The 27,423-nt window shown below is 41.3% G+C and overlaps 1 protein-coding gene, 1 long non-coding RNA gene and 2 other non-coding genes across 6 annotated transcripts in view; 3 read left to right on the top strand and 1 right to left on the bottom strand.

The window, feature by feature from the left end:
• The first annotated feature begins 10,087 nt into the window (after positions 1–10,087).
• Positions 10,088–21,996, top strand: LOC149323782 (uncharacterized). The gene is made up of 5 exons (XR_016277430.1): positions 10,088–10,184; positions 12,442–12,603; positions 19,027–19,081; positions 20,803–20,866; positions 21,094–21,996. It is a non-coding gene; the product is annotated as an uncharacterized LOC149323782 (long non-coding RNA).
• On the top strand, positions 12,884–13,017 carry LOC149323784 (small nucleolar RNA SNORA13). Its single transcript, XR_016279621.1, has one exon. It is a non-coding gene; the product is annotated as a small nucleolar RNA SNORA13 (small nucleolar RNA).
• Positions 19,168–19,295, top strand: LOC149323783 (small nucleolar RNA SNORA13). The gene has a single exon (XR_016279615.1). It is a non-coding gene; the product is annotated as a small nucleolar RNA SNORA13 (small nucleolar RNA).
• A 909-nt stretch (positions 21,997–22,905) lies between the features above and the next one.
• Positions 22,906–27,423, bottom strand: part of EPB41L4A (erythrocyte membrane protein band 4.1 like 4A) — a 121,958-nt gene continuing 117,440 nt past the window's right edge. For 2 of the 3 annotated variants that reach the window (XM_089492281.1, XM_089492277.1), the window contains exons 21-24: positions 27,022–27,087; positions 26,544–26,654; positions 25,545–25,626; positions 22,906–24,442 (exon numbers count right to left, since the gene is read on the bottom strand). In XM_089492281.1, the coding sequence (XP_089348407.1) occupies positions 24,314–24,442; positions 25,545–25,626; positions 26,544–26,654; positions 27,022–27,087 (388 nt within the window). In that variant the 3' untranslated portion in view covers positions 22,906–24,313. The remainder of the gene's footprint in view (positions 24,443–25,544; positions 25,627–26,543; positions 26,655–27,021; positions 27,088–27,423) is intronic. The other variant, XM_089492287.1, reaches the window with a different exon arrangement.

The following is a 27,423-nucleotide window of genomic DNA, read 5'->3' as shown; positions in this document are numbered from 1 at the left end:
AACCTTGAAATAGCTTTTAAAATAGGAGACAGCTTCTGTACACTTACCTCAGACACGCAGTGTCTGATCAAAGCCAGCACACCAAATTGGGCCCAGAGCTGTATAGGTAACCACTGGTGTAATCTGGTCATGCCAATTCTCACCAGACACCAAATGGAGATATTCTGTGTGTGTTGTTATTTGTAGGAGCTCACATCACCCTAGCCCCAAAATGTCACACCATATATAACAATGTCTTGGGCAAAAAAATGTCTCTTAAAAAAGAAAGTTTACAAAATGGCAAATAATAATAATAATAATAAGAAGAAGAAGAAGAAGAAGAAGAAGAGAAATTTATAGCAAGGAGGGGGAATTTGTAAGGTTCATACATAGTCCCAAATATATTCACACATCATAAGGCAGTCTAACCCTAGTAAATCCTAGTAAATTTAGAATTACAATATGATACTTTCCACTTGGTCCAAATGATTAAATTTGTACAAGCTGATAATTTAATTGCATGACTCCAAATAGAAAGAAACATGTTATCAAAACATTATGAAGCAGATATATTTTCAGCTAAAATAATAAAAAAACCTACAAGGCAAAATAGCAAACCTGTTTACAGAGGGCATGTTCAATACTGTGCATGATTCAGATATCGTTTCTAAAAAATAGCCCCACCTCCATCATTCCTCTGTCTTTTTTTTAAAGAATATACTTTTTATAAAAAAGAGAACAGTTTAAGGGGTGGAAAGAGAAAGGAATATATAAAACAAATGACTTATATTTGAATGGTAAACCTAGAATGAGAACAACTTAAAACAAACTTAAACCAATATATTCATCATGGTTGCAAGTAATGCAAATAAATTCCTTTCAGACAAAATTAAATAGAACAGACCCCCATTGCCGAGAGCTTTAACTCTATTTGAAACAAATTGTAATGACAGCATAAACAAAAACAAAGGCACCATTCAGGCTACATTTTAACCCGGATCAGGTATCAATTCTTGCATGTGAAGTTCATATTGGCCCCAAATCTGTCACAATCTATTTTGAGGCATGCACAAGCATTTCGTGGCAAATGCCCCTTAGCGTGGGTCATTTGCAATCGAGTTAAAAGCCATCTCTTTTGAAAAAACCTGGTTCCGCAAATATAAACTTGCCCCTAGTAATGATTGGATCAAGTTCAAGGGAAGGATTTAGGGCAGAGGGAGGGCAGAGCGTGAGCATTCCCTCCCCTTCATTGGAGAAAGAGGAGGAGGAAGGATCCGGGGGAGAGAAGGGGGCCATGGAGGGCAGCATCAGGAGGAGGAGAAGGAGGAAGAGGAGAAGGCAGGAGCCCGGGGAGAGAAGGGGGCCTTGGAGGGAGGAGGAGGAGGAGGAGGAGGAAGATTGCCAAGGGAAATTGGGCTGCGGAGCCAAGAGGAAGGAGCCTCTCTCTCTTTTTATTTTTGTATTTTTTATTTTTGATAGTCTGTGCGCATGATTTTTTGGGTGACATAGAATGCGTGTGTGCTTGTGCTACGTTCATTTCCTCTTGCTCCTGGAACAGCACCTTATAAGAGCCTTTTATTATTAATATTAATATTATTATTATTTGTGTTATACGCGGATGCTACAATTCGAATGCCTGCGCTACATTTCCCTTTCATTTCCTCTTGCTCCTGGAATAATTTGTTTAAAATGCAAATGCTACAATGCCAGTGATACAAATGTTTCCCTTTCAGTTTGGCAAATTGACACTAATTGTGCCAGTTTTTTTTTAAAAAGGAGGGGGGAAGCCCCTATCCGCTTAGCCAATGGCTGCAAGAAACATCACCTTTTACAAAAGCGGAACTAATTTGATTGACAACAGAGGACTCTTCCTTTTAAACCGGGTAAAGAGCTGCAATGGCATTCCGGGGTTAAACACCCCGATTAAGGTATTTCATAGTCGGCACTTGCTTCCGGAGGCATTTGAGAGGAGGGCCCCTGATTGTACCCAGTTCCCTCCAGCACAAGTGTGCCAGTCTGAATGGGGCCAAAAGGTTCAAAACTATTTCAAATAACACAAGAGGCAAAATTTGGTAAATCTAAAAGGATGAGACCTGTTTGAAGTCAGATTTGGAGGTAAATATAAAGAAAAAAATAGGAGTCATTTTGGAAAACATCACCCTATAAACCAATATCTGCCCAGATCAGAGAAAATGCAGTAAAATTATTCATAAATAGCATTACTATCTAAGCAATCTCCTTAAGATCAATAATGAACAAAGGTCTAATAAATAATGCAGTTTGACACTACTTTAACTGTGAAGCTAAATGCTATGGAATCATGGGATTTATTGTTTGTTGTGGCACCAGAGCTCTCTGACAGAGAAGGGTAAATATGTCACAAAACTACAAATCCCAGAATTCCATAGCATTGAGTCATGGCAGTTAAAGTGGTGTCAAGCTGCACTGTTTCTGCAGTGCAGATTAGACCAAAGCCATGTTAGAGATGTTGTGGCCAAATAGGTGACTGGTATCATATATGGCTAACTTGTCCAAAAATATGTAGATGCTGGGAGGACATATTAGGATGAGTAACTCAAATGCTGGGCCAAAAAAATCCACTTTAGAGTGGCACTATTATTAATTTCTCTATTCGAAAGTGAAGATGAAAACTTGCCTAATAGAAAGCTAGCTCTGCAAAGCTAGAAATAGCTAAAGCATGGAAAACATTAAAAAATCTCTCAATGCAAAAGTGGTTAAATAGTATATGGTCCATAGCTCTTTCAGGAAAAAATAATGTACAAAGTAAAAGCAGGAAGAAGGACATAAAAGAAGGTATGTTTGAGGCAATACTGGACTTAAACCTCCTTTGGATCAAGAGAGATTTGGGGAAAATGAGAATTGAAGGTTATTATTAATATATAAATAACATGTAACTATTTAAAAGACAATATTTATGGTGATTGCCAGGGATAAGCTTCATGAAGGAATTATTGCATGCATTAGAATTAAAATAGTTATTCTTTAAAAAGGAAAAAGGGGCAGTCTCCTTTCTTTGAGTCAAAGGCTAAGTTGTGCAATTGTGATGTTCTCTCTTTTCTAAACCTTTTTTTCTTCCTTTTTTACTGTGCTGTTTCTGCACGTTATACCACAATGCCATGGTCAAAATGATGACACCTTTGATTCTTAAGGATTGTTGACATCACAAGAACTCAGCCAACCCCTAAGGCTCATGCTACCATGGTTACTCATGTGCCTAGTTCTTTGTGATATCATAGACCCAGTGGTTAAAGTGGGCTTCCTCACTTGGGCAATGCTTCAATAGAAGCCCTGCAGCAACAGCAGGAGGCACCTGATGCTGAGGAGTACATGTGCCTACAGAGAATATAGGACTGATTGTGGAGGTAAGTGGAGTAAAATGAGATGTGCAAGGAAAGGGAGATAATATTGACAAAATATCACTTAATCTGACTAGGGGCATGGAGATGCCATACATATTCCAACACTGATAAATATGGGAGGTATGACAGTTCAGGGATACTAGACTGAGATACTCTGATTCTGGAACAGTGGATGTAATACGAAAAAGGGATTTAGAGCACTGCAAGACTTAAATAAGTTGATGTCAGTTACCAAAGATATTTCAAGGATGCTCATTTAGTCATTAAATGGGCAGGAGATGGCTCAGATAACAGTTACTGACTGATGGAACTTGATAATTGTCTGACAGTATAGTTTGCAATATTCTGAGTATTTATTTATTTCACATACGATTAGAAGAATCATTTAGATGCACTGGTAAGTTGTCATCCACATTTATGGATGTAGTAAATTGCCTTAGATTCAGTTCAAAAGAACCAAAAACTTGGGGGGGGGGGGCTACTCTGATACATCCTGACATATATTTTCATAAGAAAAAGAATGTGGCACTTTAAATGTGGGAGTTGTTCTGTAAATTCATTAACCGGGCAAATCAGTTCCTTTCTAGATCCTCAAGATCATAGAATGTTTCAGTCAAATAATTTTGCTAATTATCCCACTAAAAGTTATCAGATGCCCTTTTAAGTCATTTTATTGTTGTTTCCCCCTTATGGCAACCCTAAGGTGAAGGGTTTTCTTGGCAAGATTTGTTCAGCCTTCTTCTGAGGCTGAGAGAGTGTGATTACATATAGGGGAAGCATCAAGAACTATAAGGATTTGAATATCAGAGCATCAGTTTAACACAGTGGTGCCCAAACTTTTTTGGGCTACCACCTCCTTTCCTCTTAGATTACAATCCTTGTGCCACCCACCCACCCAACACATATTTCTTGATATTAGGTCTACTGTTCTACTGAACATTCAAAATAACCAATTTCAGTTGCTGCTCCCTTTGCCACCCAGTCATTGTGGGAGCAGCAACCAAGTGGCTGACTGACTGGTGACTGAGAAGCCTCTCACCTGTGCCAGCCTTGCAGCAGAGGTGTCACAAGGGGGCATGGTGGATGCAGTCCACACCAGGTGACACACAAAAGACTCTAGCTTTGGGAGTTGAGTGGAGAAGGAACCCAGGGATTCTTCCTTCTCTTAACTCCCAAAGCAGAAGACTATTGATAGAAAGTTGAATGTTGCTAAAATGGGAGACAGCAGCCTCCAGCTTCATGAATGGCGGGCAGGAGGAATCCAGGGATTCTGCTTCAGGAGTCAGTCTGTCCCAAAATGGCACCACTCCAAGCTACAGAAGCGATATCCTGCACCCAAGCCACGTGAGAGGTTCCCAACCATCACTACTAGGGAGAGATGCAGCTAAGGGAGTGGGCTCCTATGGGGAGGTGAAGAGCAGGAGACACCATCACATGAAGCAATCAGCTTCATGTTTTACCAAAACCCAAAATCCCCGGAATTCCCCAATATTCCCCGGAAGAAATTAATTAAATTCCCCAGATTCCGGGGAATTCACTGGAAATTGGCAACGCTGAAAGGGATCCTCAAAAAAAGTTTCATGCAACTCTCATCCCCACCATGGCCCCAAAGACCACTGATACTTGCACACCAGTAGTTTGAATGAAAGACCTTTTGCCACCACCTTTCCCCCTCATCACTCCCCCACTGCCCCCTTTCCACCTCACCACCACCCCCTAGGTCTTTCCACCACCTCCAGGGGAGGCATACTGCCCACTTTGGGAATCGCTGGTTTAACATTAAAATCATAGGGGCTCCCATGGTGGCCACTTTCTTGATAATAATCACAACAACATAGGTTGTTTTTTTTGTGTGTGTGGTTATGGGCAAACTAGTATTCACTAATACAACTATGATGAACATGATACGTTATCATTATGAAGAAAGATAGAAAGAATATTCAGTTTGGGAACTGAATTTCACTGAGGTTTGAACATGAGTTCAGACTTGTTGTATTTAATTTTTGGAACCTACACCCAGGTCTGTGTTCTTAATGACTATTTTCAAATGTTAGACTGTTCATTTGTTTAGCTTCCAATAGTTAGTGGTGAATTCTATACCTGTAATTAGGACACTGTGTAAGTCTATCACTTTGGAGGAGAAAGCCACCGGTCTACAATTATGAGATCAGAGCTACTTGGTTTGAGATGTTTTTGAATTAATCACAGTCAAAGTACAGGGCCCTCCTAGATCTGACCACATTAAGAAGCAATTTGTGAGATGTTTTGAAAAGGAAATGTTAATTATATGCCATGGTGTTTCAGAAGATATGATAAGTGTTAGCATGTACGGAAGAATCAAATAAGTTGCTGCTTTAGCCAAGATAATTATGGCCTCATTCCCAATACCTTTTAAACCGGATCGCAAATCAGTTTGAACCGGTTTAAATTGTCATGGTTTGCACTTGAACTGAATCTGTGTCTTTTTGGATAAATCGATTCCATGCAAGTGTGAACCAGATGCAGATTGGAATCGATTTAAATTTGCCCTTTGGCCGGCTGGAGCGGGTCCATTTTGAATGGATTCATTCATCAATGTGAACCATAAGTGGGTTGTTTTATTTTATTTTGCAGCAAGAAAATGCAATTGGGGCAAATGTGGTGTGAACCATGCTCTGCTGCTGAACTGATCCATCGATTTGGATCGCAAAATGATTTATTTGTAAATGGGAATGCGCCTAGGCAATACTCGAGTCTGAATATGTTAGAAGGAGTCTCCTTATACTCCCTTTTCACTTATATTTACATGCTTATTCAGCAATAGGGACATAAAAAGTATGAATAGTTATGCCCCACCTTATAACTACAAAAATATTTTGAAAGAGAAGTGGTTTATGATTAAGGCCTAGGAACACCAACTTTTCCAGGACCAGGAGCAAGAGTGAACATCAAGTAAAAGGATTGGGAAAGGGATCCTGGGACGCATGCAGCCCAACAGCCCTGATTTGACACAGAGTCCCACTTAATCATCTGTTATTCCACTTTTTCAACTACTTTTAAAATGCCCCAGATTCTCTCTTTTCCCACTTTCCCCCACTTACTTCCACTTATTTCAAGATCCTGCAAACTGAGTTCAAAATGCAAAAGTATTTTGCAGTCCATTATTTCAATAGGAAAGGAAAGGAGGACCCAAAATTCCCCGCGACTCATGCAAAACCAAACTTCTGCAGCCTCTCCTGGCTTGTGTGTTCTTCTTGTTTAAAAAATTTTCCCATTCTGGACACATTTGTCCCAGTTTTCATCTGTGAAATGTTGAAGGGTATGATTTTATAGTCCGGTCACTAGCTGGACATGTTCACGTCTACCAAGGCATTTTGTCATTATTTTAAATTGTGTTTATTTCCTCAGGAAATGTGTTTTTATGCTCTTCTGGGAAGCTCAAGTCAGACACATGAGCCAGCACTAAATGAGGAGGTGATTTACCAAATGAAAAGAACAGGCTGTCTAATTTTTATAGTCATGAGGTTCATCTACACTGTAGAAATAATGCAGTTTGACACCACTTTAAGTGCTGTAGTTCAAGCCTATGGAATCCTAGGGTCTGTATTTTTTTTTACTTTCCATATTAACGCACTGCCCTCTTATAGCGCTGCTATTCCATTTTTACTGCTCTGCTGCCTCCTGTTGCATTCTGGGGTTTGTAGTTCAGTGAGGCCTAAGAGCTCTCTGGCTGAATATTCTAAATGCCCCTCCTTAAACTGCAAATCCCAGAATGCAATAGGAGGCAGCCAGAGCAGTCAACATGGAATATCAGCACTATAAGAGTGCAGTGCAGAACTCTAGAAGGGTTTTATTAGCCTTGTCTGCCAAAGAGTGCTGGTGCTTCACAAAATACCAGTCCTGGGATTCTGGGGGAGGGAGTCATGGCAGTTCAAAGTGGTGTCAAAGTGCACTATTTCAACAGTGTAGATGCACCCATGATGATATTGTTGGCAAATAAGTAGTAGTTGTTGGGGTTTTTTGCTCTGAAATGCTGAAGCAGTGCTCAAACATGGAATAGTGCATAGAAACATTGCGGTGTCATGATGAAAGAGACTCATAAGGCTAAAATTCCCTGCTTCCACACAATATTGAAACCTCTGCCTAGTTGGGTCTTTTTTTAAGTAATCCAAAGGAAAAGACAAAATATTGCAAGTTTACACTAATACAGCGTTACTCTAATTTTCAAAAGGGAAGCCGTGTTAAGTCTTTTTCGGCATAAAAAGGCCCCCAGACTCTGGAACCCCCTCCCCAGGAAGGCCAGAATGCCCCCACCGCCGCCACCACCATCTTGGTCCAAAACACATGTAGAAATAATGCAGTTTGACACCGCTTTAATTGTTCTGGCTCAGTGCTAGAGAATCCTGGGAATTGTAATTTATTGTGGCACCTGAACTCTCTGACAGAGAAGGCTAGATGTCTCACAAAACTATGGCGGGTTATAGACCGCCCATTTGGGGCGGGCTGCACCCGCCCCTTTCCCCAGTGTATCGGGGCCTCAGGTGCCAGAACGGCAGCCGCTGAGGCCCCGATCCGCCGCTTTTCAGGCTGTGGGGAAGCAGCAAAACGCCGCTTCCCCGCAGCCTGAAAAGGGGTGTCCCTGGGGCTTCAAGCCCCAAGGACACCCCGCGGCGGCGGGGAGAAGGAGAAAGGGGCCGCTTGGCCCCTTTCTCCATTGCTTCGCTGGGCGCAGCCGTCTGAAGGCTGCGCCCAGCGAAGCAAAGCGACGCCGCAAACCAGGAAGGAGCTCCGAAATGGAGCTCCTTCCTGGTCCACGGAAAGGGCGCCCTAGGCGCCCTGGCGCGGACCGACGACGTCACGTCCGCCCCGTCCCGTGTAGAGGCGGCGCGGTCGTGATGTCGTCATGGTGGCCCCCTTGTGGAAGGGGAGCCGCCATTTTGTACGGACTCAGTCCGTACTAGGGTTAGGGGGGTGCGGAAGCACCGCACCTTCCTAACACTAGTACGGACTGAGTCCGTACTTTAATGGCGGTCTGTAACCTGCCTATAGTTGCCAGGATTCTCTAGCATTGAGCCAGGGCAGTATAAGTGGTCTCAAACGGGATTATTTCTGCAGTGTGTTTGGGACCCTTGTTGTCTTTCCAATGGCAATCTAAAGACTATTATTATTTATTATTTATGTACAGTGGTACCCCGGGATACGAATTCACCGCGTTACGAAATTTCCGGGGTACGAAAAAGTTAGATTTAAAAAAACTGTTCCGGGTTACGAAGGATTTTTCGGGTTACGAAAATCTTTTCGGCGCGAAATTCAAAGCGCGGCTAGCGGCTAGCGGCTTTCCAGCGGCTTTTCGGGTTGCGAAATGTATCGGGTTACGAACGGCGCCGCGGAACGAATTAAATTCGTAACCCGAGGTAGCACTGTATTATTATTTTATTTATGGTATCTATACCCCACCCTTCAGCCCTAAAGGCTATCAGAGCTGCTTACAATTATTATTTTTAATTAGACAGTTCCCTGCCCTCAGGCTTACAATCTAAAAATATTATTATTATTATTATTATTATTATTCAGACAGTCTTTTGAAACACAAAGTTTTTAAAGAACATCCCGGGGGTGTTGCACTCTTTTAAAGTGCTTTCACCTTTTTAAAATTGTATTCTATTTTTTTTAGCCAGTGTTCTGTTTGAATGTTGTAATAGCTTAATTCTGTTTTAATTGTCACTTTTGTATGTTTTCAATTGCACTGTGGTTTTAAATTGTAATCTGCTTTGAGTCCCAATTTTGAGGGGAAAAGTGGGATAATAATAATAAGCTATTATTATAATTATTAGTCATATAATTATTAATTATATAACAGTTACTATTGATATATTAATACTTAATAATATTGATTATATTATGAATATGTTATTTTGCTAATAATATATAATTATATATAATATAATATGATAATATATAATAATGTATATTATATTATAATGTAATATATATTATGATATAGAATAATAATATATATATTATGAAATATAATACTGTAAAATATATTATATGTTATAATGTATATATTATAATATATATGTAATAATGTACTATATATTATATAATATATATAATGCATATAAAATTTAATTAGCAATATATTATAACTTAATATAATATATATACTATATAATATACACTACATTATAATCTTATATAATGTAATATATATATATATATATATATATATGTATAATAATGCAGTAAATATTATATAAGATTATAATGTAGTATATATTAAATAATATTATATAGTATATATATTATATTAAATTATAATATATTGATCATAAAATTCTCATTATTATTATTATTGGGAAAGGGGAGAACATTTTGCAACAGCTTTCATTCTCCCTTCTTTATTTCCTTCTCACTCCATTTCCTTCAGGTGCGCTCTACCATTATAGCTCTATGTCTCCGCGACCGTTGAGAGCAGAAGGGGAGGGGCGATTTTTGGTGTGCTCCAAATTCTTTTCTCCTTCATGGAAAGGCCAAGCGAGTGGGCTTTGGTCACGTTCCGTGTTCGGTGTATTCCCCCTTCTCAGACAAGAGACCTTGAGTCTGTTCACCCTCCGCCTTGAAGCGAATGGTACGGTCTGGGGGAAGGTGTCCCCCACTCAGCTCACAATGGTTTGTCCCGAGAGGAGTATATAAGGAGCCCACGGTGGAGGCGGGCGGTCTTTTCGTTTCTGGCGCGGAGGAGGGAGGATAAAATGGCGGCCAATCAACCTGAGTTCGCCAGCGCCAGCAGCGAGGACTGGAGCGGAGGCGAGGGAACAGCGCTTTCTCACGGAAGGAGGCCAGGTGTGTCTCCTTGTCTGCTTATTGCGGAGCGGGGCTGCGGAAACCTCGCTAAAGCGCTGCTAGACCCTATGGAGGGGCGCATAATGGCCACTTCAGTCGCTTTGTAGCGAAAGCGAGGCGTCCGGGGGCATAATCCGTTCCTTTGGGCAGAGGCTTTCGGGGAGGGCAGCTTCAGGCAAAGGCCATGAAAGGTTGAGGCCCAGGAATCTGGACACAAGGCCTGGAGGAGCCACGAGGCGCCGCGTGGTTTGTTTGTTTATTTATTTATTTATTATATCTTTATCCCGCCTTTCTCACAAGTTGGGACCCAAGGCAGGTTATTTATGTGTGTGTGTCTTGTAAAAATATAACACATAAATAAATATAATTGTGTGTGTTGTAAGCCGCCTTGGGTCGCAACCTGGGAGAAAGGCGGGATAAAAATTTTATATATAGATATATATTTATATGCTGCAAGTTTGGGAGAAATGTGGGGTACAGATTAAGTAAAAACAATATGTGGAGCCTCGTGGCACCTTCATGCCTTGTCCAGATTTTACATATATATGTATTGCGTGTCTATTTAAAAAGCACTTTAAAAGCAGTTAAAATAATCCACTTAAATAATAATAATAATTATTATTATTATTTACTCCTCAGTCTCTGGTTGTGTGTTTAGACTGCATTTCCACTGGAGGAATAACCCAGTTTGACACCGCTTTAGCTGCCATGGCTGAGTGCCATGGGATTCTGGGATTTGTAGCATTGTGGGGGTGCTTAGCTTTCTCTGTCAGAGAGCTTCCGGTGCCACAGCAGCAGGGAGACTACAGATCCCAGGATTCCATGGGAGTTACAGCAGTGTCAGAGTGGATTATTGATGCAGTGCGGACGCAGCCTTTTAGTGGCCGAAACAGACTGCAGAAATAGCCCAGTTTGAGATCGCTTTAACTGGCCTTGCTCAATGCTAGGGAATCCTGGGAAGTGTTGTGAGACATTTGGCCTTCTCTGTCGGAGAGCTCTGGTGATACAATAAACTACAGTTCCCACAATTCTCTAAGCACTGAGCCTGGACAGTTAAAGCAGTCTCAAACTGGATTGTTTCTGCAGTATGTTTTGGACCTTAGTGACCAAACAGCTGGGTCCTTTTTACACACAAAGAGACTGTAGCCGTGTTAATCCCTTGGTCTTGCAAAGGGGTCTTGTGGCACCTTGGAGACTTACCTGCGCAAAAGACCTTTTTTGCCTTCCTCAGCAGGAGCTTTCGTAGACTAGGGCTGGATCTGCACTGGAGACAAACGATCCTTTTGGCACCACTTGAGCTGTGGCGGCTCTGTACCATGGCATCTTGGGAACTGTAGTTTGCTAGGGCACTAGAGTTCTCTGACAGAGGAGGCTAAAATGTCTCAACACTGGAATTCCCAGAATTTCATAGCCTTGAGCCATGACAGTTCCAAGTGGTGTCAAACCGGATTGTTAACACAGTGCAGATGCAGCCTAGGTTACTTCACCTGCACCGGTTCATTCTGTGCATCTGAGAAAGCAGATTACCAAACCACACTCATACAGTTGCTATTCCACTTTAACTGCTCTGGCTGCCTCCTATTGCATTCTGGGATTTGCAGTTTAAGGAGGGGGCATTTAGAATATTCAGCCAGAAAGCTTTTAGGCCTCACTGAACTACAAACCCCAGGAGGCAGTCAGAGCAGTCAAAATAGAATAGCAGCCCTATAAGAGGGCAGTGCGGTAATGAGGCATGTCTAGGCATGCTTATGCTCCCAGCTCCTTTCTTTCAGTTAAGTCTCCAAGGTGCTGCAAGATCCCTTTGTAAGGAAATGGGGGACACTGACAAGCCTTATGTCTGTAGAGCCCCCTTCTGACATCATCAAGGGGCGCCTGGGCCACACTTGGCTGATAGCATAAACCATGAGGTTTGCCTGGGTTCCTGGCCTGGGCAATGCTTGAAGAAACAATGCTTTATCCTAAGAATGGCCCATCGCCCTCCAGTGGGGAAGATGGGGCAGAGATTCCCATGAGCTCAGGGCTTATTCAACGTATTTTCTTTGCTGCCCAAGCAGCAGCTGTACTTACTAAGAAACAAAGAAAAGAGGTGGGGGAACATGACCAACGGGAAAAGGGCCTCAAGAATGAGGTGAAAGGAATGGAGTTAAGAGAATTGTAATACAATTTAGGGATATGATTGTCTAGGTTGAAAGAAATACACTCGTCCCTTCACATTTGCAGATTTGATTACTCACTGATTTTGATATGTTCTCTCTAGGAATATCTAGGTACTCCAGTGCAACTCTGTGGTCAACTGTAACCAAAAGTCACACTGAAGGACCTAGAGAGAACACTCCACTGGGCATTTGTAACTCCTCCAGCGCAATTCTACAGTCAATGTCTGGCAGACCTAGAGATTCCTAGAGAGGTGTTCTCTCAGGTAAAAACGTTGTGTTCTTGTTCTTTGCATTTTTTCCACATTCACAGGGGACCTGTGCCCCTAACCCCAGCAAATGTGAGGTTTTCTCTGGTATGTAAATAGTCTTCCTTCTTGCCTAACTGCTTTATATTCTGCCTTTTCCCCCAAACCAGGGACTCAACTTTCAAATGCAAACACAATACATCATACCAAAAAATGGCTTGGAACTTTTTCCCCTGTCCTCTTGATAGACAATATGATGTAGATGCATGTCTTTGTCCCATTCTTTGCATTTTTCTCTTGCCTTCAGTTCTACCCATTCATCTTGGTGGCTAATGAATGTGGTGTCAGAAAAGGCATAAAGCAAGCTTCCCCTTTGCATCATCTTCCTCCTCTAGGAATTGTTCCTATAGGAATTGCTGTGGGGGGACATTACCAGGCAGTGACTGTGTTCCTTTTTGTAAAATCTTGTGTGGACCTTTTTAACAGTCTCTTTGAAGCTTCACAGCAGCATACTGTGATGTACTCCTATGATGGCAGGCACTTGGGCATTTTGATCCCACCGCTGCCACCAAATTATGTGACAACCCACTTTTGACTTGTAAAGTTAAGTAGTGTGTTTTGTGTTTCAGAAGTCAGGCCACGTGTTTCTTGAAATAATAACAAAAGTTTATTTAAAAATAGAATTGTATAAAGTATCAATGATATGAAGTTGTTATAGTTTTTCCTTGTGTTACTTAGGCCTTACAGACAGACCAAAATAAAGCTGCTTCAGGTCACTTTGGAGGTATGGTGTTTCAATGATGCATGCATCCTAAGAGTCTGGAAGCTGCACCAAAGCTGCACTCCAGTCCTTAGGACTGGAGTGTGGCTTTGGTGCGGCTTTTGGACTCTTAGGACACATGTATCATTGAAACACCATACCTCCAAGGTGACTCGAAGCAGCTTTATTTTGGCTGTCTGTATAGGGCCTTAGTTACATTTGCACTCTTTTATTCTTAGACTTAGTAGTGGCTTAGATTTCTTAGGAGCCAACTGTTCACAACCATATGTTTTCTTCATTACTGATATCCTTCACTTTAACATATATTCTCTAACCACCCAGGACTTCCCTTGTCTCTCTTTGGGCAACTCTTATGACTAACTCAGCCACCAAAGCTATTGTATCCTGCAGGATAATAAATCACTGAAACCCTCTTCCAGAGTTCAGCTATCTCTTGAGTCTCTCAATTTCAGACTCTAACTATATTACTGCCCTTCACTGGACATAACAGACCCTTCTTGGTCTCAAACCAAACCCTAACTGACTGTTCCCTCTGGAACTCTCAGAACTCTGTCCTCACTCGGACTCAACAGTTCCCCAACTGTCACTCACTCAGACTCAACAGTTCCCCAACTGTCACTCACTCAGACTCCACAGTTCCCCAACTTGTCACTCACTCAGACTCAACAGTTCCCCAACTGACACTCACTCAGACTCCACAGTTCCCCAACTGTCACTCACTCAGACTCCACAGTTCCCCAACTGTCACTCACTCAGACTGCACAGTTCCCCAACTGTCACTCACTCAGACTGCACAGTTCCCCAACTACCACTCACTCAGACTCCACAGTTCCCCAACTACCACTCACTCAGACTCCACAGTTCCCCAACTGTCACTCACTCAGACTCCACAGTTCCCCAACTACCACTCACTCAGACTCCACAGTTCCCCAACTACCACTCACTCAGACTCCACAGTTCCCCAACTGTCACTCACTCAGACTCCACAGTTCCCCAACTGTCACTCACTCAGACTCCACAGTTCCCCAACTGTCACTCACTCAGACTCCACAGTTCCCCACCTACCACTCACTCAGACTCAAGTTCCCCAACTGTCACTCACTCAGACTCCACAGTTCCCCAACTGTCACTCACTCAGACTGCACAGTTCCCCAACTGTCACTCACTCAGACTCCACAGTTCCCCACCTACCACTCACTCAGACTCAAGTTCCCCAACTGTCACTCACTCAGACTCCACAGTTCCCCAGCTGCCAAATCCCAACTGACTCTCCCCTCTATCAGCACGGAATTTTCAAAAGGCCCAGCCCACATTCTATTGGCTGGACCTCAGCTGCCCTCTGATTGGTCAGCTGGGTGTTCTATGCGCCACACACCTTCCTCCTTTAACAGATTCATCGACACACATAACCAACCGGTTATGTGGGCCAATGAAATCCCAGTTATAAATTATACTTGCCCGTTTATCAACATTATAGTTTATCAACATTATACATAACATCATATAAACATCAGGTTATACATATATATTTAAATAATTTTATCAATAACCATAAGTTTAGCATATTATAACCATAAACCATATCACTTATTGTGTTTTTACGCTTTAATAATACTTTAATAACCTTTCCCCCCAACTTCAGATCCTTTGTATGTTCCATTTAAATTTATTATCAACCATATTCAATCTTTTAACCCTTCTCTCTTACTGGATTAAAGATTGATGGAGCCTTATTATCCTTAATCACTTTCCCCCCGTTCCCAATATGGTTTTGAAAATATTTCGTTTTCCATTATATTAATGACAGACAACAATACATTGGTTTTCCAGTCTATCAACTCATTTATACTGTTGTCCTTTTCAGAAGGGTTGTTTTTTTTTAAGATCAGTTCTTGCAACCGACAGCGTGTTTCTTTTTACCGACTGTGGACTTAACACCTTATCTGTCAAAGAGTCTCTGTTTCTTCCTGTTTTACTGGACCAGATTCACCCATTTGCAAAATTAAAAATTTTCCAACAATGTCCCATTTAATATATAGCTTTCCGATATATGTCAGATCTGAAAGTATAGAAAGTTCATCTAGCTGGGATCTATGAAGTTTGTCCTCTATTTCTATAAGAGGTGGATTATAAATGAATTTTATCACTATTATTATAAACAACTTGCTGATAGTATGATTTTGTGTCCTTTTGACTTTGTAAGGATGTTTTCCCTTTAACTTGGAGGCTTTTTCCTCATCTGATTTCAACAAAGGTTTTAAACTTTTAGGACTCTTCTCTTCCTGGCTAAATTCTTTTTTTTCCTTTTTAGCTTCTATGATCACAGCCAATTTTCCATCAGGCTCATTAGACCTATTAACCTTATTGTCTATGACTGGCACTTTTATTCCTTATTTAATGTTTTTCTTTGGTTTTGTGAGTTTTTCCTTTCTTGTTGTTAGGTCTCTATTTTTTCTTTTTGACTGTGACTCTTCAAGTCGGAGAGTATTGTATTTGTTTTTACAAAGTAAAACATGGTCTCCAATCCTTTTGTTTGTGTGTTGGCTTTATGACATTTTTTCAAAAGAGTTTTAACTTCTCTGTCTTAAGAGCTTAGCCTATTTTCTAGTCTGGCACTCTCTGTGTACAGATCTTCAGTTTTTGACTTCATGTTTTCAAGCTCATTTTGACCTTTATTGGCTTTTTGATGCAGAATCTGATTTACCTGTTCAAAATCATATAGTTGTTCTTGCAACTTATTATTTTCTTGTATTACAGCCTCCCTCTCTCTCTCTCTCTCTCTCTCTCTCTCTCTCTCCTTTTGAATAAACCTCTCATTTGTCCCATTTAGCAAACCCTGAAGGTTGTGAATATCTTTTTTCCAGCGATGGAGGTGGAAACATCCTATAACGTGGGTTGATTCCATCTCTTGCTCCGAAATAGGCAGGAAAAACAGACTTGAAGGAGTCGATGCCACCAGAGGGAGCAACCCCCTCTATCCCTCAGTCTTTTTCCTGCCTCGCTCCGACTAGGCTGTGTTTTCCTTTTCTCCTCCTTCTTTGACTTTGTCTTAAAGACTTTAATATTTCTTCTAATATTTCTTCTATTCTTCTTATATTCATGATCTGTTCTCTCCTGCAAAAAACAGCAATGTTTTTCTTTAGTCTTTCTCTATCCCTTTGCCTCTCTAATGGCTAAAACAAAGCCAGGCAGGGAGAGACAGTTCAGAAGCTGCTGTGCTGTGAGGCAACAAGGCCCAACTCCAGCATTAAAAAGGAACAAGACAGCCCAGCCATGTCTGGCCGAAGGGGCTGAAAGGCCAGAGAGCCCAGGTGCGGCCAGAGGAGGGAGATCCCTCTGTCCTGGACCAGATGCGCTCCGCTGCAATCTCCAACCCCAGGAAGGCGTCTGTGCAGTGAGATTGACATCCCGAAAGGAATTGGCGCGGTGGAGGAGGGAATATTCCCTGTCCTTAACCAAAAGGCGCCACACCGCAGTCACCATCCCCAGAAGGGGTTTGGGCGGTGAGATTGACAACCAGAGAGGCCTTGGCGTGGCCAGAGGAGAGAACCACCTGTCCTTGGCCAGATTGCGCCCCACTGCAGACATCAAACCTGGGAAGAGGTTTGGGCAATGTTTTTCTTTGGTTTTGTGAGTTTTTCCTTTCTTGTTGTTTATGTTAAGGAAAAAGCAACATGGGATATACAGTGAATGAAATAAAACTTGTATGTGAGAGTCAGGGTGACTCAGCAGAAGCAAATTAAGAGCCACACAGGTGTATAAGGTAATGGAATTAACAAGTCCTGAATGCCAAGGACAGAAATGCAAAGTGGATAATTGAACACACCTGAAAATTGTTAAGTGGTCAAGGCTGAGATGATGAAATCATTAATTCTGGGTAGTAGCAGTGGATAGTAGTAGTGAGGAGTATTGTTGTATTGGAGTTGTGTTGGATAGTTTTGGAGCTGTATATAGTAGAATAAAGTAGATCTTTTATATAAGACTACTGAGTTGTCTGGTGTCTTGAGTGAAGATACAAGAGCCAGCTGGATCCTGATGAAGTGGGAAGACTTCTGTGGAAGCAAGAGTGAGAAGGCTTGGAGAGTTTGTCAGGGTCTTCAGCCTATTCTTTGTAACTCTGCTGCTTTTGAAGCAAAGCTTTAACCACTGACCAAAACTGGTCAGCGCTGGTGCGTAACAAGGTGGTGAGTTCGAGCCAGAGGTGAAGAGCTACAACTCCCATCATCCCTGACAGTTTAGTCTCTATTTTTTCTTTTTGACTGTGACTCTTCAAGTCGGAGAGTATTGTATTTGTTTTTACAAAGTAAAACATGGTCTCCAATCCTTTTGTTTGTGTGTTGGCTTTGTGACATTTTTTCAAAAGAGTTTTAACTTCTCTGTCTTAAGAGCTTAGCCTATTTTCTAGTCTGGCACTCTCTGTGTACAGATCTTCAGTTTTTGACTTCATGTTTTTAAGCTCATTTTGACCTTTATTGGCTTTTTGATGCAGAATCTGATTTACCTGTTCAAAATCATATAGTTGTTCTTGCAACTTATTATTTTCTTGTATTACAGCCTCTCTCTCTCTCTCTCTCTCTCTCTCTCTCTCTCTCCTTTTGAATAAACCTCTCATTTGTCCCATTTAGCAAACCCTGAAGGTTGTGAATATCTTTTTTATATTGATGTAGGGTTTCATTAGCACTTTTTGATTAATGTTTCATATCAGAAATTATATACTCCAGCTCTGAAACAGTCTTTTCTTTATTATCTAAACTTGCCTTTATAGTAATAATTTCCTCTTTTTCCTTCCCTAAGTCCTTGTAACATCTGGTTTTCAGACTCCAGATTAGCTACTTTTTCTTCAATTACTTCATCCTGGTTTTTAAACTTTTCTTTAAAAACATGCAGTTTTTCTGTTAACTTTTTATCCTCACTTGGACTCAACAGTTCCCCAACTGATGCTCCCCTCTATCAGCACGGGATTTTCAAAAGGCCCAGCCCACATTCTATTGGCTGGTCCTCAGCTGTCATCTGATTGGTCAGTCGGGTGTTCTATGCACCACACATACAGCTCCTCTTTATTTGACTTTGATAATTCACTTAATACTCATTTCTTAATTGATAATTCACTTAATACTCATTTCTTAATCTTAACCTACACAGCTGAGTTGAAAACTTGTACACAAAAGTCATACAGTTCCATTCTTACAACTGTGTTTTTTTAAAAGCGTCCCAGATGAGGGGAACTTGAGCTGAATTGAACATGTGGGCAAGTGAAGTGAGTACTTAAAACATTTGCCTTCATGTGAATGCACAGGAGCTGTGGTGCAGTTGAGTCAAATGGGGAGTGAGGTTTAGAAACCTACACCCACCCTTTTTCTTAGCCCAGGTTAGTCTCTGAATTTGCTGGGTGCTGGGTTAAGCACTCATAAATTCTGCTTGTGTGGAACATACTGTATTTGATACGGTTCTAAGCTTATTTTTTGTGCTTTTCATCAAGTTCCATTAGTGAACACTAAGCATGTTTGTTGCATTAATTAGACATCTTTAAGTTTACTAAAACCACATTTGTGAAGATTCTGCTTCCAGGAATAAATTCTGTAGAGTATATTATTGTATATACCAAATTATTTGTTCATATTAAAATAACTGATTTATAATATCATTATTACTTTTTTCAGGCATAGGCAAGTCCACCTTCATGTTTGGGTGACAGATACTTATACTTCAATATAGGTATGGAACCTACCAATAGTTTGCTCCCTTCACCTGTTCAAGAAATTAAGATCTGTATTGATTGATTCACATTATTGTGTGTACTTTGCCTTTGTGTTGCCCATTCATTATTGCCTACAGTGAATGTGGTGTCAGAAAAGGCATATATTAACTCTAGCTGGCATGTGTTTTAGAGTGGGACATGCACCTTCTCTGCATTTCAGCTAGAACATAATAGAAGGATTAGGTCAGGGGTAGGCAACCTTTTTGAGCCGGGGGCCAGGTTGCTGTCCCTCAGACAACTGGGGGAGCCGAAGCAGGGGGGTGGAGCCTCCCCGTCTTTGCTGGCCCCTAATGCCAGGGGCCCGCTGCCGCTGTCAGAGCCCTCCTGGAGGGCCCAAGGGACAGCAACTGGCCTCCCAGGGGCCCACTGCCGCCGCCGGAGCCCTCCTGGAGGGCCCCAGCGACGGCAACTGGCCTCCCAGGGGCCCGCTGCCGCCGCCGGAGCCCTCCTGGAGGGCCCCAGCGACGGCAACTGGCCTCCCAGGGGCCCGCTGCCGCCGCCAGAGCCCTTTTGGAGGCCCCAGCATTCCAGGGCTCCGGAGTCCGCAGCGGGCATCCCAGAGGCCCAGTGCGGCCCCTGAAGCCCCATTCCAGGGCTCCGGAGGCCGCAGCGGGCCTCTTAATGGGCGCCGCCATTTTGCCCTTCAAAATGGCGGCCAAGTCTGGTGCGACCTTTTTGGTCGCGCGAGACTTCACCGCCATTTTGAAGGACAAAATGGTGGCCGAAGCGGCAGTAATTGGTGGCGATTTCGGCGGCAGGAGGGACCGGGGGCCGCCGGAAAGGCGTCCGCGGGCCAGATCCAGCCCGCGGGCCGGAGGTTGCCGACCCCTGGATTAGCTTACCAACTGTTAAATATTAGCAGCAACAAAACAATTCCCCTGCCCTTACCACAGGTTACATTACTAAAATCAAAGCTTGTGGGAAGTTTCCAGGCATGGATTCTTTTGTTGAAGGATTGAGAACTGTTCAGTTGTAGTATAGAAACCAAATTCCAGACCTCACATTTCATAAGCCACATGTATGACTGTACTATAGGTGGAATAGTCATTACTTGTTCTCATTTTCTGGGACATCCACCTGTACATTATTAAATGGTCCCCTATATTTTTCGAGCTGTGTCCATCTTGACTCTGGAAATTCCATTTTTTAAAGAAAAGCAGAGGCACAACATCCACATCAAGTTGTTTTTTAAAAAGTTAAGAGGTAGCTTAACCACATCTTCCTTTTAAAGGAAGGGTATTTTTATGCCACAGCTCCCATCAACCCTCAGAATTGGTGTTCTAGGGGGCTCATGGTAGATCAGGGTCAGTATCTGAATGTCTGGTGTGCAGTGGGGGGTCTATGTCTCTCCAGATGTTGTTGGACAGAAATTTAGTCAGTCCTACCCAGCATAGCCAATGATGAGAAATGCTGGCAGTTGTAATTTGACACTATATGGAAAGCTGCACGTTTCCTATCCTGGCTTAGAGAACATGTTAGAGAACATAGCCAGATTCACAACAACAAAAGCATCCTTCAGGCATTACATGGCTGGATCTGGTGTCCCCTGAAAAGCACAGTGGTTTGGGGTGGTCCTAGCTTTAATTCTTCCATGTACATAGGCCAAACAAAAAGTTGTGGAAACAGGAAAAGTTACAGCTACATGGTTTCTAACTATCCTTTCCATTGGTTTGCCCAGCTTGCCAGATGTTGGCTCAAGACACAGCACAGCAAAAGAGATAACTTGGAACTGACTGAAGTGGGTAAGTAAATGGAGATGGCAACTCTTGGTGACAAGATGGATGGGTAGCCCAGCCTTTGACTATTGACTATAACTATTTTAGTTATATTTTGTTATTTATATTTATTCAATTTTCACTGTACACCGCTATGATCATTGCGGAATAGCGGTCTATAAATAAAACGTATTATTATTATTTGACAGATGCAAGCTGAACTGACTTTAACTTTCTCTTCTCCTTCTGTGCAGTTAAAATGAGTGAACTTGGCGTGCAAAAGGCAAAGGACCAGCTTTTCCAGATAGGCTGTTAACAGAAGCATTGTTCTACAAGACCACAAAAGTTACTACTCATGAAGCCTGTGTTGCAGTTGAATGCTGTGATTGCATCTTTTAAAACTGCAAGCTGAATTGCTAAAAGAAAAATCATCGGAGAATGAGGAGTTCTTTTAAAAGATGTTTTTCATATTGGTGATCATTGGGGAGGTTCAGATAAAATACAATTTCAGTAATTAGAAAGTGGCAGCTAACTGAAAGCACAACCGAAGTCGGCACATTTTGAGGGACTTGGAAAATCAACTGAAATGTCTTTGGTTTTCACAATAATATATCTAAAGTCACATGGACAGCTTTCTAATCACTGTTTGTGACGAGCTGACTACAAACCAGCCAATCAGAAGCCAGAGGCCCTAAGCCAATCAGGTGCTGGCTTGGGAATTTGAAGATTCCGTTTGGCAGTTGGGCTGAGTCAGCTGAGGTGAGAATGTTGAGAGATGAGGTTGGGTTTTGAGAATCCTGAGGGCTGAAGTGGGGGTTGAGACAGTGAGGGGAAGAGTTTGTTCCAGAGGGGAACTTGGTTATAGTCTAGAGAGAGGGACTTTTAATCAGTTAGAGATTCTAATTAAAAGAAGGATTATAATAAGCCTGCGAGGCAATACTGTAGTGTTTAAACTTAGGAAAGTAGGCAATAAGGACGGTGTCAGTGTCCTTAACAGCTGGTCATAGAAATACTCTGTAGCAAGTTGAACTGTGGTAACATAGTAACCAGTAAGAAGTAACACGTGCCTGAACTAACAGTTGTTTAATATCAATTAGTTCAAGAAATATCTGTTCAAACCTTTTGTTAAATAAAGTTCATGTTTTGTTTTATCCAAAGGCTGGTCTGCCATATATATTTTATTCATGCTACTATATTATATAATACTGTGAACCTGCCACAATAAAAAGGGGGTTCATTACATGAATTAGTTGGCAGCGGGGTGAGAAAAGAAAACCCCCATAGGACTGTCATAAGGTGAAGGAGTGTTGTTTGTTACACTGTTATTTAGTGATCTTTTTGTCTGGGATAAGCTATTCAAAACAAGATATTAGGATGTATTTCAGACTTGTTGAAACTTTGATATTAAAATACATTTGTCTCTTCACAAACTCACTTGTTGCACTGATGGGGCAGGAGCAGTGGTGGATGTATGAGTGAGTGCTCCTTGCCCACTGAGAAAGTGTGACCTTTCACCAAGTTTGTTTTGCATCTCTGGGTAATTAATTGAGAAGTATTGGATGCTCAGATTCATTAGTTCAGATACTTCATGACTCTATGCAGGTGCTGGTATTTACTGAATTTAAACAAATGGAACAAATTCTTTGAGTATGGATAATCTGGCAAAGGAATATTTCATTTCCTCAGCAAACTGGATATGTTTATATACCATGTTTGGTGTGCTGCAGCCCAGAGATAACCAACCTGTAGATTCATGTCAATGCTCAGCCCACTTTTAAGTGAAATTGTATGAGGTGATATAGGATAAATGGGAATAAAAAAGATCAGAGAGAGAATGTGATTCCCAATTGGGACACAGCTTTCCAGCTGTTATCAGACTGCAATTCCATTACTATGCCTGGGGCGAATGGGAATAACAAATATAATGCATGTCATTTCTTCCACAAAATTCACTTATATTTGGAATAAATAATTGAAAAAAATGTAATTCCTAAGTGCTTTTTTCCTTCACAAATGATCTAATGTGGAAAAAATATTACTTGAGAAAAACCTTTCACTAGGAGAAAGGCAAAGCCACATCAGTGTCCATTATATCCATCAATTATTTTTCAAATAAGCATTTTACATGAGGACTGATTTGCTTGACTGTAACTCATTATATATGACAGCCAGTGTGATGTCATGGTTTGAGCACTGGACTATGACCCTTGGATACAAATAAATCCCTGCCCAGGGTCACACACTGAGCCTTTGAATAAATTAAGAAACACCCATGATAAATTTACCTCAGGGTCGCTGTAAGTTAGAAATGACTTGGAAGGTATACAAAGATGATATACTCAGAGAGCAAGGATGGACAACTGGAAGGGAACGGCTACATTTGTTATGTCTCTTTGCAGACAGTCTAGTGATTTTTGTCTTTATTGTGACAATTCAAATCTGAACTATCCTGTGTTCAAGAGAGATTCCTGGCAAGGTATGAATGGTAGGATATCTTTTTTAAAAATTGGACATACAAATGAATTGCAGGTTTGAAATTGCAAGAACTATAATGTAGGTTTCATTTGTATCACTTCCTGTTCTGTCATTTAACCTCAACAAGTGTAACAATGTGTGCTCTGGTTTTCTCTCAAAGATGTTTTGCAGAAGCTTAGGGAAAAATGTTCAGTGTGGTGTCTCCTCCCCCCAACAGCCTCTGAGCCTTCAGTAGTTTGGCCCAGTTATTTCCCAGCAGCTGATACATTCAGGTATAGGGCATGTGTGTGCTGGTAATTGCACATGCATTCCATGATGCATCTTTAGAAGATCAATCACACCAATATAGGGACCACTACTTATGAAAGTTTTAAGAATATTGCCCATACTACTTCAACTTTCAAACATGAACACGTTCTATGTTTTATATTATAATTTCATGCTCATAGACCTACAGCTGTGGCAAACAGCCTAAGAGCTTTGGCAATTATGACTATATGGAAAAGCATCAACTGCAGCTACAGTGGTTCAGTGAAACTTTTAAAAGACAAAATCTAAAAGGAAGCCATTTTCCATATCCAGTAAAGTCTACTGAATGTTGTGTATAAAGATATCCTATCCATGTGCTCACAGCACATCTGGCAATTACTTTTCTGATTGCCATTTGTGGTATCAAATAACTGCCTCACCCAGGGTGCTGTCTTGGGGTTTCCACAATTGGCTGTCATCGGTTCTGGAACTGGAATAGTTGATGGCTACTGCACATGAAACCATTTTAATAAGTCTTGTGAGTAGCTTTATTTGTTCAAAAAGCCAGTCATCTCAGAATAACGTCGTTAACAAAACTAGGATTCAAAATGTCTTGGAAGAGTATTTCATAGTGTGAATGCCTGCTTTTCTTTAGGCTTGTATCCAGTCCCATCTTTTCAGCTACTGCAGTTGAACCTTTTTGTTTGCACATTCAAGGAGCAGCATCCACTCAGTCCTTCGCTGCAGTAATCAACTCTCTATCTTTAGCCGTGACACTTGAACAATTTTTATTGTCTTGGTACTGTGTTTTCCGTCCAGCTTGCTGGTTGATGTTTGCGCCTTTTCTTCTATCAAGCTGTCTTTAGATCCACTGCACCGCTGAAGAAAACAAATGCATAGATAAGTATTTTAAATTATAACTGAAAAGTAATTAGACTGTTTTCACTATTCTAGTCTCAGACTTGCAAAGGAATTAGTACCAATGCAAAATATGTTGTTTAAAAAACAGGAAGCACTGCAAACTAATACATGATCTACACCACAATGGACATGCTAGCTGAGATTGACCCAGAAGAAACAGCTTTTTTGTTCAATGTTAACTTCTACCAGATAAATCTCTTCCCCATCCCCCTCTCCCTTCATGAAGAATTCACTTTCTTCCTGTGCCCTGGTGCAACACACAGTCATTTAGAGGGGCGGGGGTAGCCGAAGAGTGGTCTAGTGGTCTATTAGGTTCCTACAACTGGATATACAAAGATGAAGATATCAGAAGATGTTCGAATGTCGTTAAGACACTAGCTGTCTTCCACTCATATGCCACTAAATAGCTATGTCAGGCAGGCCCAGGAGGAAGATGAATTTTTACAAGGAGGGTTACTGCATGAAAGAGATAGACACCTCCTTCCATGATAACCATAAAAGGAAATACAAAGGTTTAATTAATTCATTGTATAATGAGAGTCTGATCCTATGTGTATTTATTCAACAGTAAATCCCTTAGAGAGTTGAACTAGATATGATGCTAAGTACCTCATTTAAAATGCTAGAAGACTGCACATTTCAAGGTACAGTGTTAACTATTTTCATCCCTGCAACAGTTGCCTCTCCCCACTTTGTAGCAGCAGAAGCTCCCTATGGTGCTTCTGAGGTTAAAATAATAAGTGGAGATTTCAACCACATTTTGTGGTAAGGAAATGGTTAATCCTGTCCCTATACTGTGTTCACAAGGTATGAAGCTTCACTGCTGTGTTTGAAGTACATAATGTGACAACTAGTGTAAAACCATTTCTTGCTAATGGAAATAATTTAGGTTTACAGCCTTTATATTAACAATCTGTTGTCTAACTATGATGAGAAAAAGCCCAAGTGTTGCAAAATATGATGGAAACCAATAAACAATACTCAAAATGAATTTATTTTGAAATTTCTTTTTAAAACATCTGTTGTGGATAGCAACTATAGAAGCAAAACAACTACCAACCTGCTGAACGACTGTGGTCATGGGGCACTGAGCATCTGAGGAACGGGTTACAGGTAGCGGAGGTACAAGGTCTGTTTTTGAGCTGAAAAACAAAATGATGAATATACAGGTTTGAAGTATTGAAGCTTTTATCTAAGATAAGACTCACTAGTCATAGGCTTTTAAACTGAGAAGTGCCAATACATCACAACTGAAATACAAAGATGAATTCTACTTTTTGTTAGAAAAGGCTACATCTAATGTATGCATAATCTTCTGAATTTCTCCCCACCTCCCTCACCAATTGGCTCCATACGGAAGATGGAATCTATTTTTATAGAAATGTCCATTCACCAGTGGATAGATAGCCTAGATAGAATCTAATGATTGAATCTCAACCATTAACTGAATAATGTGAACAACATAACTCATAACTTTGAAATGTACCTAAGAGCTGCTTGGCACCTCTGCAAGACTTAATGTTGTAAGTTCTAAATCCACATTGCTTCCCATAATGATTTAAGTGAGGCAATGACCTCTTTTTCTCCAAGGAATTTCACAAATTTTTAATGAAGAGGCAGAGGGCAACTGTTTTCATATACAGTACTGGCCTTTGCTTTAATAGAATAGCATGACTTGCAGATTTCTGCTTCTGAAAATACAAGGAGGTCATGGATCCTGTCAGTAATGGTGTAAAGTCTCTCCAGTCATTGCTAAGTAAATTGAAAAGTTTAGTAATAAGCTAAAGTGCAAATCATGTCTCTCCTTCCTCAGATTTTCCCTAGGACTCAGAGCGCACCAAATATCTTAAGACAGCCTAGAGAACCTGTGACCCTTCAGATGTTGATGGATTCCAGCTCCCACCAAAGCCAGCCACCATAGCCATATTCAAACATAATGGGTGTGAGGTGTCTAACAACATCTGTGTGAGCATCTTGTTAAACAGTGGTTGTATATAACCTGCTAGCAGGATAGAACTCTTTGCCAAGAGATCAGCCATCACTTAAATATTGAACATACTTCACTTCTGACAGAACAGATCTTTCTCCATCAGAACACTGGGACCGGCGATACTGGCGATAGCTTCGAGGGGAATGGGAGTGTCTAATGCGAACAGGGTCACCTTGAGTCCTAAAGGGGAAAGAAAATTTCCAGGCACAGATTACTTTCTCTGGGATTGCTTATCCAAAAAGATAAAAAAGCCAAAAGCCAGCAATCCCATTTTTAGGGTAACATCCACACTTTAATGAGTGGTGTGATGGAAAGGGGGGGCAAACTGAGGCCATTGTTCCACCAGCAGGAATTCTGCCACTTTCAATAAAATATATATTTCAATCACCAAATTTCTAGCTTTGTAGTAATTCAAAAGTTGATTAAGCATTTAAAAATAGTCAAGAAAATGGGTAGGCAAAATTACCAACAACATAATCAAATTTGCCTTCAAAATCAGATTGTTTTGCATCTCTTCCCTGAGAACGGAATGAGAAAAAGGTCCTACCTTGGAAAGACAGACCTGACCCTGCCAACTGCCCCAGGAAAACCTTTGCAGTCTTTGCTCCTGACACTGAGAAATACAAAGGGGGGGGGGGTGTATCCTGTGGGAGAAGACTCAAATTTATCTCTCTCCCTTTCCCAAATTTGCCCCCAGAGTTGAGGAAAGGGTAGCCAGCCATGGAGCAGACATAGGTTTTGCCCCATTACAAGCAAAGGGAAAACCAAAATAACCCGAAGAGATAGGAAGAGAATATGGGAGAGAATTGTTACTTTCATCCACCCTGCAGCTGGAAGTGTGGTAGGGCTTAGGATACGATCATTCCATTGCCTTTGCTTCCATCTAGCATTTGTTCCTGAGTGTTTCAAAACATTTGGAGGCAGGGAAGAGACAAGATGGTGAATCTTG

Source organism: Sceloporus occidentalis, unplaced genomic scaffold, assembly GCF_023333645.1.
Source record: "Sceloporus occidentalis isolate IW3139 unplaced genomic scaffold, rSceOcc1.0.p SCAF_1, whole genome shotgun sequence".
NCBI lineage: Eukaryota > Metazoa > Chordata > Lepidosauria > Squamata > Phrynosomatidae > Sceloporus > Sceloporus occidentalis.
This window is presented reverse-complemented; position numbering and strand designations above follow the sequence as displayed.